The sequence below is a fragment of the Labrus mixtus genome, chromosome 14, assembly GCF_963584025.1.
Source record: "Labrus mixtus chromosome 14, fLabMix1.1, whole genome shotgun sequence".
Taxonomy (NCBI): domain Eukaryota; kingdom Metazoa; phylum Chordata; class Actinopteri; order Labriformes; family Labridae; genus Labrus; species Labrus mixtus.
In genome coordinates this window covers 25047000-25061712 of record NC_083625.1, presented here as the reverse complement: position 1 = coordinate 25061712, position 14713 = coordinate 25047000, and the positions used below count along the sequence as shown (strand labels likewise).

The 14713-nt window shown below is 39.2% G+C and overlaps 1 protein-coding gene across 1 annotated transcript; it reads right to left on the bottom strand.

Annotated features, from left to right (window-relative positions):
• Nucleotides 1–1998: 1998 nt before the first annotated feature.
• LOC132988506 (beta-galactosidase-1-like protein 2) lies at nt 1999–13032 on the bottom strand. Its single transcript, XM_061055945.1, has 19 exons — nt 12934–13032; nt 12204–12389; nt 12044–12112; nt 10830–10925; nt 8535–8643; nt 8349–8441; nt 8172–8253; nt 8021–8085; nt 7855–7939; nt 6929–7066; nt 6681–6761; nt 6497–6606; nt 6246–6392; nt 3899–3970; nt 3682–3760; nt 3492–3579; nt 3296–3407; nt 3078–3194; nt 1999–2390 (listed from the first exon to the last, which is right to left on the bottom strand). Exons 1-19 carry the CDS (start codon nt 13023–13025, stop codon nt 2304–2306), a joined length of 1908 nt encoding a protein of 635 aa, XP_060911928.1. The 5' UTR covers nt 13026–13032; the 3' UTR covers nt 1999–2303.
• Nucleotides 13033–14713: the final 1681 nt, after the last annotated feature.

Below are 14713 nucleotides of genomic sequence, written 5' to 3'. Positions count from 1 at the left end.
CCTTATCTCGTAATTATGGGATCTGTATCTCATATTTACCATATAAGGTGTCCGAAAGGTTTCTTGTGATTATGCATAATTAAAGCCTTGAGCTTGTAAAAACATTTAAACCTATGTGCATCACATGATATGTAAAAGACAATAGTGTTGGGCAGTAACGTAATTGTATTTTAACTACATCTTTCTAGAAGCTTTGTGGCTTATTTCTGAATCAAAAAGCTTTTCAGTAGGTTAGCTGTTTTATAAATTAGCCTAAATAGGGTGGTAGCGTCCAAACAAGCTTCCCTACAATTAAGTTGAAGTGCGGCGGAGCACTCTTACTTTCCTAAATCAAACTTTTAAGAAAGAGTAGAAGACGCCAGCCGTACACAGACTTATACGTAGCTGACAATCTACTTCCATATGATGGTGACGTCTCATTTTAATCTTTGATGCCCATGTTCCTGTCGCTGGCAATTGTGCAGATCAGTGAGCGTACTGGAGAACACACATTAAGGTGATTATCGAAGAAGCTAACCTAACCAACCCCTATGCAGTTAGCCATCACCAGTGCAGTCTGCAGACGCCAGCTAGCACCTCGTGAACAGTTAACTACAGAGGAGGAGGTAAGAGGAGCTCAACACACAAGAAAACAGTAGAGAAGTTGGAATCTTAGATTAGGGGAGAAAGGGACAAGATGAGCCAGAGAGGTAAGTCGAGCCAACTCCTGTTTGTAGGCTACTTTTAATTTGACTGTTTCTTAGACCAGGGGTTCCCAAATGTTTCAACCTGCGACCACCAAAATAACAGTGCTAACAACTGGGGACCCCCTATTGTACCTGAAGGTGGTAAAAGAATGTAATGTTGCGCACAGCTGGGCAGACTATGAGGCCTATCCAAATAGTGGCATTAGAACAGCCCAAAGATAATTACTAGAAGCAGAACACACGTAATCTCTTGAACTATGTTTTTGTTTGTATTTTCACAATACAAAAAAAGATATGCTATTTAAAAATGTGTATATGTAATTGGAATAAATCTCACGACCCCCTCTCAGTGTCTCGCGACTCCCAAAGGGGTCCCGACCCCCACTTTGGGAACCACTGTCTAAGACTGTTTGCTCAAAAAACATTGATTTGGCTGTAACAAAAACAAGTCAGCATATTAAATGTAGAGTATGTTAAACCAAATGTATTTAGTTCAATTAAAGAAGTTGTTGAACAACCTCTGTCATAGGGGGAAATGGTTAATTGTCAGTAGCTGGCCAATTAGCCTCAGTAAATAAGTTAGCAAAGTTGATCTATATCGCACCTTTCAGGAGCAGGCGTCACATTAAATGATGAAAAAAAGACAGAGCAAGAGATAGCAACAGAAATTAAAGACACTCATCATTTTAGCACAGAGCAGTCCAACTCAAAATACAAAAAAGCATTGACATTGACTTCACCAAAATTGCTTCAATAGTAAAAATATTATTGATAATGATAAATAAAAAATAAAAACCTTAGGTGACAAGCTATGTTTAACGTATTGCTGAAGCTCATTACATTTCTCCTAGTGGTAGCTTTGGTGTAGTGAAGCTTATGTTGAGTAGCTCGTAGCTTAGCTCACTACATTTAACCAGTACCTTGCCCAACATATGAAGAAGAGGAGATCATTTTTTATTATCCTGTAACTTGTTTCTCCATCTTTGTGCATGCATTGAGATGTTAAATAGAGATTTTTACATAAAGTAATTGAAGGTGTCTGATCATCCATCAGACTGAGCAGTTTTTATGAGATAAGGGGTCCAAAAAATGTCTTTGGTGAATGCAATGCACTTCTGTACTTATCAGTCAAGAAATGACTAAATTAAATCTTGTAGAATTCCCTCAGATTATTATTTTCATACCTATAACACAGCAGGACAACATAACTGAGCATGATGTCAGAGAAAAGATGTTGCTGTGAGAATGTGATTAATTTCCATGACTGCACTGCCCAAAATATTCACACAAGGAACAATTTTTACAATAATGACTATAACAGCCATCCACAAACGTAAATTATGACTCTATAAGAGGAAATCCATGGTAAAGAGAACAAACTGAGTACTTCTGCTGTATGTGTAAAGAATCACAGTAATTGAAGGTACTGCACTGTATGTATAAAGTTATAAAATGCTCCCATACAAACATGCCTCTGTCTCTTTTTGACACTTGTCTGTGTTTATGTAAACATATATTACTTTTTAAATCTAACATATTAAATATGACAAATATATTTACAACATTGACACCCTGATTTTTTCCCCCAAATAAATACAATGTAAGCAGTGATGACAGTCACTGGATGTCTGCTGCCATGCCGAGGTCAGGTGTGTCCTCAAAGTGAACCTTGTAGTCACCCTCCTGCTCCTCAAACACAACGACCTAATAAATTTAAACAGAAAGAGTGAGAGACAAAGACAGTTAGACTTACTTGCTTCTTTTTTACACATGTTAAATGTGAACAACCCTTTAATGCAAGGATAAAACAGTTTAACTGAATTTTTACACATTACATTTAAAGAGACACACACACCAAAACTGAGCGTTCTGAGAGAGCTGGTTTATACAGGGTCACAAACCTCCTCTGGTGCTTGATTCATGTTATATCTTGACCAAAGTACAGCACAGATGTTTCATTTAGACCACAGGGGACTGTCTGAAAAGGTGGAGAAGGGGGATAATATGTCCTCTTTAAGACCTTCATATTGATTCCGCCTTGGCCTAATGTTGGTGTCCCAGTCTATAAACGCTGCACATACACAGAGAAAGACATGCGCGCACACACACACACAGCGCTGTTTACCCCTGCTGTTTCTGCAGCTCCTGTCTTGCCAATGTAACACCTGTTACCATGTAACATGTTACTACCTCTGAAGCAGCAAAGAGGGGGGATGATGACGTCTCCACATCAAGCCTCTGCGACATTCAAATTGAAATTCTCTCAACTTCCTATATGCAGTCTATGGTACATTCATGTGAATAGTATCAATCTCCTAATCTAAATCTTTGCAAGAAGAAAATGAACAAATTTGCTCCTCCTCTAACAACAGATTTGTGCACAGTTTGTACCTGATTTATTCCGCTGTTGAGGAAAGGACCGGGGAGGTAGAGCGCCTGCTGAGGGCCGATTGACCAGTAACGACCAAGGTTCAGCCCATTGATAAACACAACACCTTTTTCCCAGCCCTGACGACAACAACAAAACAAGTATTACTTCACAATGCATAGTATTTGTGATGCAAAGCACACATGCATGGAGGGTAAACTATATGGTTCATTTCACTTACCGGCAGCTTTACAAATGTGTCACTCGGATATCCATACGCAAACAGCCTCCCTATAAAGAATCCAGGGAAGCTGGGAATTTCAGGAGGCATTTTCCAAGGTGCCTGATAGAGACTGAAATAAGGCATTGACTTGAACACAATATTACAGCGAAATGAAAGTGAAATAAATGCTTTAGATTTAATAAAGCGTACAAACCTATCAATAAAGCTGGGTTTCATATCCAGGCTGTATATTGTAAAATCCCGCAAGGGGATATTGTTTAATAAAATGTCTCCCACAAGGCCTGCAGGAACACAATTCAAAATTGGCTTGTTCACCACACTCTGAGTGTTTGAGTGGTTTAATAGGAGGCAAAACAATGAACTGCATATTGTCTGTCAATCACCTTTGTGTTGTTTGTCAAGGTCTCGTCCCTGGTGAGCTCGTCCACAGTTTTCCACCAATAAACTCAAAGTGCGCCGTCCCTGCAGGGAGTGATCATTTTTATGCCTTTGACAAGTTTTTACAGCCACAACTTCAGCATCCATCACATCACATTACTATGAATTACTGTTGGTTTATTGGTGGTTTGCCTTCTCCGTCAAACATGTTCAATGCCATACCTTACCATCAGGAACCGCCAACTCCAGGTTTTTACGCTTGAAGAGGCCGATGTAGCTTCTGTCTACAAACACCTATGAAGAAGAATACTGCTGTCAAATAAATGATGATATAGTGCATTCAATTAAAACTCTGATTCACCGGACTGAAATATCTCAAAGGTGACTTTAGGTTTGCAAACTTCTTTTAAGAGAATCAGTGAGAAGATGCTTCCAGTATCCCCCCCAACCAAATCACCAGGGATAGTCCTCGTCTCCAGATGTTCAACCTGCCTTATATATACCCTTAAGCCCTCCCCCTCCTTTCCCCTTCTATATCAATGCTAAAAGCCTGGAGGACACACACACACAAACACATATGAAGAGCAGCATACGCACACGTGCAGCCATGCTGGATGGCTGTCCCGTCTAGTTTATACACAAAAGACCCTCCCAGCTCGGAGGAGAGAGATGCTGTTTTGAAATCCACACTGCTCCGATGTAGCATCCCAGACAAGCCCATAAGGAAGCCAGTCCTGGTGCAGAGCTACTCATGCAGGAAAGTGCTTCCTCCTCAGAGGTAGTCCAATTGGGTGAAAGTTATGGATGCTCTGTTTCTGCTTGGTCGGACAGAGAAGGAAACCCAATGTTTATAATATCAGGGTTTTTTCCTCTCATTAGACCGCCCAATATCCAGCACGGTGTCAGCAGACTTCTAGGTTGTGGATTCTCCTGAAGCATTAGCGTGAGTATAGCTTCTGAGGAATTTCATAATCTGGAGAAGAAAAATCTTCTTATCTTCAAACACTATGCCTCATGAATGGGGCCATCCAGAGAAGGAACCCTTTTGTTTCTCATGTCTGGGTATTCCCCCTCATCGGCATCCATGTTCAGCACAATGGACTTTGGAGGCAGAGGAATGTCTGCCAGTAGGCTACGGGGCATTTGAGTCTTCACCCTGAAGATGATCTATTCCATAACGATCAGATGAGGGTGAAGTTGAAGGACTTGGATGCAAAGGGGTCTCCCAAGGCCTTATTTTCGTGATACTAAGGTTAATACAAATCATCTTCTTCATCATCCAGGGAAGGAAGCCTGACTTTGTTAAGATCTGGGTACAGGGTCTCCAGGCAGAGACATCCCCCAAGCCGTCTTTTTGATAAAGCATCCAATTGATCATCCAGAAACTTGATAACTTTTAGATCAGAAAACATGTTTTCCACAGTGTTTGTGATGGCCCACGTATCATCACCAGGCAGAGGAATGTCTGCCTCACTGAGGGGTATCATAAATAGGAACGTCATCATGTAAATCTGGGAAAATGCAAGGCCAATCTGAGTCCTTGCTCAGAGGAATGTGTCTTGTATGAAGCTCTGCCGCTGACAGTGAAGGACCTTTAGCCAGAGGGATTTCCCAAGCTCTAACGTTGAGATGCTGGGAGAACAAATCAGGCCCTTCCTCATCAATATCTTCATCCATGGGAAGGGAACCCAATGCTTTTTAAATCTGGGTACCTCTTCTTAGTGGTATTTGTGATATCCAGCACATTATCAGGGAAGGGACTCTGAGGCACGGGAAGTCAGATTGGCCATTTCTTCATCCACTGAAACCCGACCGGCATTTGTGGGCACCAACAGAGACCAAGAGTTTGTCCAGATAGCTCAGCAGAAAAAGTGGATAATAGATAGCTGGATTTTATTCAATGCTAACAAAAATACCTGCTCATTCATTAAATCATATCTCATATCTTGCATCTGGATTCCCTGCAGATGTTTCACTCTAGGGCTTGGCGATATAGACCAGAAATAATATGTCAATATTTTTTAGTTGAATGACAATTTTTAGATTTTAAGATCTGCTGGTCCCTCATGCACTCTGACTCCTTGGCTCTTCAGCTTATTGGCTCTGGTTCTGGTTCTGGCTCTTGCTCGGGTCTGCTGGCTCTGGTTTGGAGAATCCATCGTCTGACAATGACTTTTATCTTCGGTTCAGTTTAGCATATACACATTCACACACATCCACACATAAACTACACTACTGATGACACATAATTTAAGTTTTTTGTAAAGAAAACGCATTTTGAAATTGACAGCTCATCTCATCTCGTCTCCATTGTTTATCACAATCTTTGAGCTGGGTTGTGACAGTCAGGAGACATTTGATTTATTTTATTTTTAGATATTTGTTTGTTTTTCGCTTGTGACCAAAAAAGCATGTTACCAAAATGATTCAAGTTTTCCTTTAAATTTAGTTTCAGTGATTATAAAGGTATTGTGGATCAAAAAGTATGAAATCATAAATGGAAGGAAAGCATATCCAAACTATAAAAGTGTGAGGGAATATTAAGCCCTCCTGCACAATAAGGACTCACCAGGGCTCGGTCTCTGACGTTGTCTTTTGACTTTAACCGTCCTCCGCTGGTGATGGTGGTCTCATACAGCGTGTATCCATAAGACTGTCCGTTCCCGTTGTTCACAGGTAGATTCTCCATGCTCACTGGCTCGGCTGACTTAAAAGGCTGCAGAAAATTCCAACAAATCAGTAAAATTACCTTTTTTGATTGAACAGCAAAATTCTAATCATTGCACATATTAGTGACAGATAATCTTACATAAAACATACTCCCTCAGTGAAGCTCAGAGCGTCCCATAACGACAGGTGTTGGTACATGATGGCTGGTTCATAAGACTCCCTGTAGTGAAGGGCCAGCATGTCAGGGAAGCTGTCCCCTTCTGCACAGAGAAGACACCAGTCACTGAGCTATTCACATGTATATGTTCTCATTTTAATGTAGGGGTTAACTCACTGTTGTATCGAGAAAGTAAATCCCTCAGGAGGTGATACTTTGGCGTGTACTCCCCAGCTTCAGTCAAGGGGGCATCGTAGTCTGAGGAACATTGTAGTGCAACTTAGAATAACGATCATGTGCTTCCACCTGCTGGCTGTTTGAGTCTATGCTGATCCAGTACTCTCAGGTGTAATATGTCAGTGCTTCCTCATTATAAAGCAGTAGATTTGCATCAAAGATGAAGCTACTTTGTTTATGACACCTACCGTAGCTGGGGACCAAAGCTCTGTATGAAGGGTCAGACAGCGCTCCGCTCATGAAGCCGAAACTGGAGCCTCCGTGGAACATGTAAAGATTCACCGACATGCCTCGCCTCAGAATCTTTCTCACTGTGGACACCATGTCTGACAAGATGATTCAGATTTTTAATGTAAACAAACTTTCAAATGTGACGTCTACATCCTCTTCATCGAGAGCTGCAGGAACTCTCTCATAAATAGGTTACACCTGATTTTCATATTTACATTTACATTGTCGTTGTGCAGCTGGTGTCATTATGCAAAAAGGAAAGCAAGAGGAAAATAAACAAACATATGATCTATCTGAGTGAGTGATATCAGTGAGTGAGGAGGTATTTAGATATGAGTTTTACTTTATGACTGAATTTAGATTAAATACAAAGTTTAAGAAAAGGTAGCAAGTGATTTAATTGTAACAAGTAGCTTATGGGCTGAGATCAGTGCATGCATGTCACATAAATCTTTACATTTTTGTAGGCAAAAAGCCTAAAAAATTATTAAAATCAATTAGAATTTACAGTGAATTTTCATGGGAACGGCATGGATACAGTGACGTAGAATAGATACGAAATGTACTGTTGATTTTCCTTGTAAATAAAAAAAAGGGAGAGCGCATGCATACACGTCTTCAGGACAAACTCAACTAATCTCAGTTGCACCAACTTATTCTGAATGTAAGCATATTAATTAAACATATCTTAAATAAAGTGATAACATTTAGATTATCTATGCTTCTTTTCTGCAAAGAATATGTACCTGCCACCTGACTCTGTCTCAACCCCAAAATGTCTTGGGCTTGTCTCAGTCTCGCCCTGCCTTGGTCTTGGTATTGACTCGGTCTGACTACAACACTATTATTATCTATTATGTCACATAACAAGATCCCTCCTCACCTTCAGGGGGCAGTACGTGGTGGAGCTCACCCCACACGTCGTACCATCCTGTCCAGTAGTCCAACACCATGGTGGGGCTGTTAGGCTGAAAAACAGTATAGAAATGACCAACATTATCACACTCATCTTCAGTGATGGACAGTGAAGTGATGTGTCAAGTACACACCTGGAGAGCATTCAGATCCTGGAGGTCTCTCTGATTCAGCTTCTGTAGCTTCACAGATCTGATCGCTGCAACACAAGACAACACTGGATACGTTTTGTGTTTCAAGTTTGTGCATCTTGATATTTTTTTGTGTTTTGAGGATATACTGTACCTCCATCCACACCTCCTGACTTTAACGTGTTGTGGTTGTCTGATGTGAACAAGAGCTCACAGATCCCTCTGGACTGCAAAGCCTTTTAGCAATCAGAATACATGAACATTAATATAAACCACTATATGTACATGTAGGTTTAAGGTAGCACTTTGATAAAAACCTACATAACAATACCTCTTTAATGAAAAGCATGTAACCTTCATCCTTTGCATAGGATCCGTAATCATTTTCAACCTGCACTGCAATAACAGGACCTCCTTTCTTGAACTCAAAAAACACAAACAAACCTTGTTGTTATTAGCATGTCTAATAAAAGGATCTGGAAAAACACTAACTTTGGCATTAGTCACAAGTAGCTACCTGCAGTGGAACCACTTTTGGTATAAGTTTGTCAAAGAAAGTGTTGACAGCCTCAGTAAATCCTGGGTGAGTCGTCCTCAGTCTCATGCTGCTGTCTCTGAGGAGCCAGCTGCAAAGAAACACAAAACAACATGAATTATAATTTAGAGACAAATCTGTAAGAACAGAGGCAAGAGTGAGTATCATGTTCAGGACCACACTAAAAGACAGAGCACGTCTTACCTCACAGTAAAATGTAAACATGACCTTTCTTTTTGTGACGGGGGTAAAATGGTTCAGGTTTTAGACCCTGAGCTAGCCTTCATATATTTAAAAAATCTATTTTTAGAGGTAATAAATAAGCACACTCCTCTTAGATAATTTAAGGTGAAAGGACATGACAACCCATTGTTTTCAAATAACCTTTACGATAACATTCATGACTGCATCTTCCTTGCAAGAAAATCCAAATGTCAATCTGAATGGATACAGCTCAAGGTCTTGAGAAACAGATGTTTCTCTTGGAGACGTAAAGCGAAATCAGATGTTTTTTGTTAAAATAATCGAGGGATGGCTTTACAAACTCTTTTAAGTTTTGAAGGTAATAAAAGGATTATCTTCTTGCTCTTGAAACAGTGTCCTACCAAAATCATTAAAACTGGAAAATACAATTATGACAGATTTGTACCATCATAGAATTTTCTACCCTGGCATTTATTTTAATGTTTCTCAGTCTGGTTTCAGAAAAATCTCATCATCTTTAATGAAATCTAAAAATGACATTGACTTAGAATAAAACACTGCATCTAACAAAATAAAAGCAAAAAATACAAAATGGAAATGAATTGATGAACGGTGATCAACAAGGGTCTATTCTGGTTCCTTCTCTATTTATAAAGAATATTAATATCTTCTGTAAAATTGATACTAACACAAAGTTTTATCTTATGCTGACGATACCATTATATATTCTTCTTATTCTTTGTCGTCCTTAGTGAATGTGACTGAGGGAATAAAAGCTGCTTTTAATGTTAACCAGGGTAGTCTTGTGCATTCTTGTTCTTAAAGCCACAAACAAAAAAGATGTGCTTCATGAGGTCAGAGAGGAGAGTTAAAGATTATTGTTTTTGGATTTATGCTTTGAACAATGAGGGCATTGAATGAGTGCCTTCAATTTTCCTGGGAAAAAAATCTGTTTTACGTATTATTTTGAGTGTCTTACAAAGAAACTGAGGGTGAAATTGGGTTTAAGCAAAGAAACAAATGTTGTCTTTCTTTTGGTGAAAAATCTAATTCAGGCGACATTGACTGTGCAGGCTACAAGAACCTACACAGACAGCCTGTTGTTTGTTCTTCATGAGATAATTTTTTGGTGATGTTTTGACTCCCTTGTTGAGAAGATTTTGTATCTCCTGATTAAATACGGCTGAAAAAAACAAATGAAGACTTGGCACTGAGTTTAATGTTAAAGTGGGTATGTACCAACCAGCCCATGTTTCATTGGTGATATAATGTGATTTGGAATCATGATCTGCTCCCTTGACTGGCTTTGACTTGTTTAAGGAGCTTTTATGTTTCTTCCACTGATAGAGTCAAGTCAGGTTTATTTATATAGCACACTTTAGCAACAAAGCAATTCAAAGTGCTTCACACAAGACGTCAAAGCATCAAGACAAATAGAGAAAGAAACGTTAGAATAGAACATTTTAAAAACCACTAAACAAACCATCAACAGTCAAAGAAAAGATTCAGTATGAAATATGAAATAAAATCCAAAAGAAACACAAAAATATGTCATCCAGCGAGAAAATTAAATGCTCTGCGCGCCTTTTAATATTATGTTGCTCTGGAGTCCCTGACTACGGAGTCTTATCTTCCCAACAGACACAGATTCACCTGCTGGTTTTGCCTAATTGAGATATATTTACGATCCCAATCTGCTCCATCTGTGTTTGGGCACAGCCCTAAGGTGCACTGGAAAACCCAACCAGGGGTGCAAATGTGGTGAAATTCCCCCACGTTGGCTTCAGTTAATCACTAAACCCATTTGTTTTCAAGAATTTTGTTTGGGGCAACAAGTAGTCATGAAAGAAATGCTTCCATGTTTTATTTCGTCATCCAACCTAAAATCTTAATTTTTTTTGTATTTCTCTGTGTTGAAAGTGCTTTAAATGTTTTAAATATATTATTTTGTGATCCAGTCTGTAATGATTTTCAGTCTTCTATGTTTGACCTGTGACAAACTTGTCACACAGTAATTCAGATGAGCTTAAAAGCATTTTTCGTCAAATACTTTTTTATGTAAAGAATCCTAACCTCGGCAGTCCACCGAGGTCCAGTTCAGAGGAAATGTACGGCCCGGGGCGCAAAATCACCCAAAGTCCCAATTCAGCAGCAAGATTGAGAAAGGCCCTGAAATACAAAGAGAAACATAAAAATAATTTTTTGTCTTCACAAACACAAAGTTCAGAAGAGTGAGGACACATATCTCGTTGTTTAAGGATTGTGAAATGTGCTTCGGCAACGACCGCAGAAGTCTGAGGCGTCTCATCCCTCCTCATCCTGCTGTGTTGCTAATTGCTTGATAAGTTGCTGTTGTTTGGGAGATGTTGCTGTTGTCAGGTGGGACCTCTCGGCCTCGAGCTTGTCCCTGAAGCACGGAGGCTTAGAGATGATGAAAAGAAAAGGAGAGTATTCCCAATGCACCTCAGAGAAGGTAACGTTGTTAGAGATGTTAAAGAGAAGAGGTGATGTAAGGTGTTCTTCTCCTTATTAAAGACACTTTTATTTAAACTGCATATTCACTTTAATGTACGGAAGCCTAAACTGGACATACATCCATCCATTATAATTTCCTGTGATGATTAGTGATTTCCGGTCAAGTACATTTTTTTCAGAAAACACCTCAGATTAACTCCAGCATTGGAACCTTGAGATAACGAGGTAAAAAGGTCAAGATCTCAAGAAAACACCCGAAATGTACTCAGTGTCATGGGAAACAAAATCAAAACATAAAATGTATGAATGCATGTCCTCTTGGGGCTTCTGTATTAATGAAAGCATGGCCCACTGACCCTGCAGGTCACACTCATTCATTAAGTTATTAAAATCAAAGGCTACATGTAGCCGTTATTTTCATTAGCAATAAATCTGCCTTTTTTTTTAGATTATTCATTTTCTATAGAAGTTGTAAAGAAAAGTACAAATTTAAGAAATTCTTAATTTACCATGATAAATGACAAAGAAAAGCAACAGATCCTCACATTAAGGAAGCTGGAAACCTTTCAGCATGTTTGTTTAAAATATGGTTGATATGACAGCTGGTAATAAACTTTATCTCAACCAATTTTTTGATTTCTTGATTAATTGTTGCAACTTCAGTGCAAGTTGTTTTTAATCTTTTAAGGGCATGTTATGTTGTAGATGTTGTTTATTGAATGTAAAGGCTGCACTTATTAACAGTATTGTGATTATACTGTATGTGAGTCTACTTTGCATTCAGGTACAGAAAGAGTCACACTTCTTCTTACTCTAAATCCAGCTGCGTGTGGAAGTTGAAGACCCCTCTCTCTGGCTGGTGCAGACTCCACGGCACAAACCTGCAAAGAATGGACGGTTGTCTCTGTCAATATTCAACATCAGAACAACCTTTAGCAACAAACCACGTCGCTGATTGTTAAGTTTTCCTACGTAGTGAGGGTGTTGAGTCCACAAGCCTTCATCTTCATCAACCGGTCCCTCCAGTAGGCCCTCGGCACGCGGAAATAATGGACCGACCCGCCGAGGATCCTGAAGGGTTCTCCCTCCAGAGTGAACTGCGATGAGTTTGCACTCAGGCCCACCTTCCTGCTCAGCCTACGTCCCCCTGCTGGCATGCTGGAACAAGAAAAGTAGTTTGTGTCACACTCCCATAATACAGCACACTGGCCATTGTGCATGAATGGACCACATGATGTGCCTGACAGGAATTTGCAAAAGTATTGTGTAGGCAAACAAAACCTCAGAAACTATATCTGAATTATCAGGCAAGATAGAAATCAACACATCAGATAAGTGCAGCACGTCATATTTCCTTTTCTGACTGAGCCAACATTTTTGTTTTTTAAATTTCCCTTTAAATTCCCTTATAGCTCTTCATCCCCAAACATGTTTATAATATACTGAATTAGAACTCAGTAAGGTAGACTACATCCATGTTTTAACGTCATAGTTGCTCAGCCTGATAAAACAAGAACAACATCTGTGACAATTTATAATAAAGTATGACACACGTTGTCTCGCTCTCTACAGAGAATTGCAGCATTGTTGTTAAAATGTAGGCGTCATATTTTGCAGTAACAAGGCAGGCTGATGCATTCTGTACAAGTTGTAAAGTAGCTCAAGCTGAACATATATTAAAGAATGCTGTTGAGAAACTTACCCGAGATATCTGTACATGATGAAGCCAACAATGCACAGGCTGATAACAGCATATTTTCTTTTGTGCACATTTCTTATCCTCAGGACAACCATCGGTGTGTGTGTGACTCCTGTGACTCAGAGTGCAGCAGTGGAGTTTAGTTTTCAGCAGCATCCCAGCTCTCGGATGAACGTAACGCATTAGTAACGCACCGCCTCGTGGGAGTGACCCTGCAGAGCCATGGAGACCTCTCACACCTCATTAACTGTGTGTGTGTGTGTGTGTGTGTGTGTGTGTGTGTGTGTGTGTGTGTGAGTGTGTTACTCTCTGGTTTGCAAAACATTGTTGGCATAGAGGTCGACAATTTTACTACACCAGCTCATTAAAGAAACTATTATTATTAAAACATTTACATTTAAACTGCAAAAGTTTTACTGATCTCCAAAACAAGTGTGTGAGGAAATAATGTCACAAATCTGGTAAAATTTTACAATAAGGGGAAAAAATAATTATGCTTATTTAATGCTTAATTAGTTTAAATATTACATTAATGTATGCTCTCATTTAGATTTAGTCATGCTTTATTTTAGTACCTTAATCTTTTTTTATATACATGATTACCTCTGTTAATATTTAATTACCTGCTTTTATTATTCACACCTCTTTTATTGTGTTTACCTTTTTATTGCTGTTTTTTATTTGTTTTTAGCTCTTTTTATTATTGTTTCTTCTTCTACTTTAAGTTGCTTAGTCCTCCTAAATCTTTGGTCATATTGGTCTTGACGCATGTTGTTGGGTTCTTGTGTTGCCTGGGTTCTTATAATGGTTCTTGTGATGGGTCTTACGAATATTGTGATGGTTGGTTTAAATATGTTTGTTGGGTATTTTGTTGTATGGGTTCTTTTACTGTTGGGTTGTTTTTTTGTTGTTGTGGCTATTGTGCTGTTGTTTTTCTCCTTCTGAGTTTGGGTTCTTTTCCTTTCTTGTTCTTATTATGCCTTTGCTGTAGCATCTTGTAAACCAGTGCACTGTTTAAAAAAAGATTCTATCTATCTATCTATTTTTTGGGGTTTTATGCCTTTATTACAGAGACAGGGCAGTGGATAGAATCAGAAATCAGGAAGAGAGAGAGTGGGGCATGACTTGCAGGACAGGAAGCCACAGGTCAGATTTGAACCCAGGCTGCCTGCTTTGATGACTGTAGCTTCTCTACTGTACATAGTGCGTGTGAACTGACCACTAGCCCACCAGCACCCCTAAACTGGCGCTGTTTAATTAAGTTTAAGATGACGCTCCCTGTAGTGGCTATTTGTCTGAAAAAATCAAATTAATCTTATATCGAATATAATCGAATGACCACTGATGCACCATGGGGATGTGGTGTACGTCCAATGTCAATGCAAAATATTTCTGATGGTTTCTTTGGTCAAAAGCAAGCAAGCAAACAAAAGAACTAAGAAAATCATGGATCCTGCTGCCTCTCTTGCGCTGGTAAAAAAAAAAAAACCATAGGCCCACCTAGGTGCATGCTGGTCCTCACATGCGTTACCCAAATACCTAACAACAATACTAATGCAAAACTAAATTTAATTATTTATTTAACAAATAACTAGCAAAGGAAAAAAATACCCACAATCTATTCTAAATAAAGAAAACGTGTTGAATAACTAAAAAAACAACAACACTAAACTAAAGACCACACTAATTCTAACAACCAATAAATATCTCCTACACTCCCTTTCTTTCCCTTGGCCATGAGTCTTGTATTAAAGAAGGACTACATTACCCATAAGCCCTCGGA

What these genes read in the sequence shown, in the direction of transcription:
- LOC132988506 (XM_061055945.1), bottom strand. Translation starts at nt 13,025, where the DNA reads ATGGTTGTCCTGAGGATAAGAAATGTGCACAAAAGAAAATATGCTGTT. An exon ending in ACATGCTTTTCATTAAAGAG is followed by an intron (nt 8,254 to 8,348) that starts GTATTGTTATGT and finishes GATTGCTAAAAG; the next exon opens with GCTTTGCAGTCCAGAGGGAT. An exon ending in ACGTCAGAGACCGAGCCCTG is followed by an intron (nt 3,971 to 6,245) that starts GTGAGTCCTTAT and finishes TCTTCTTCATAG; the next exon opens with GTGTTTGTAGACAGAAGCTA.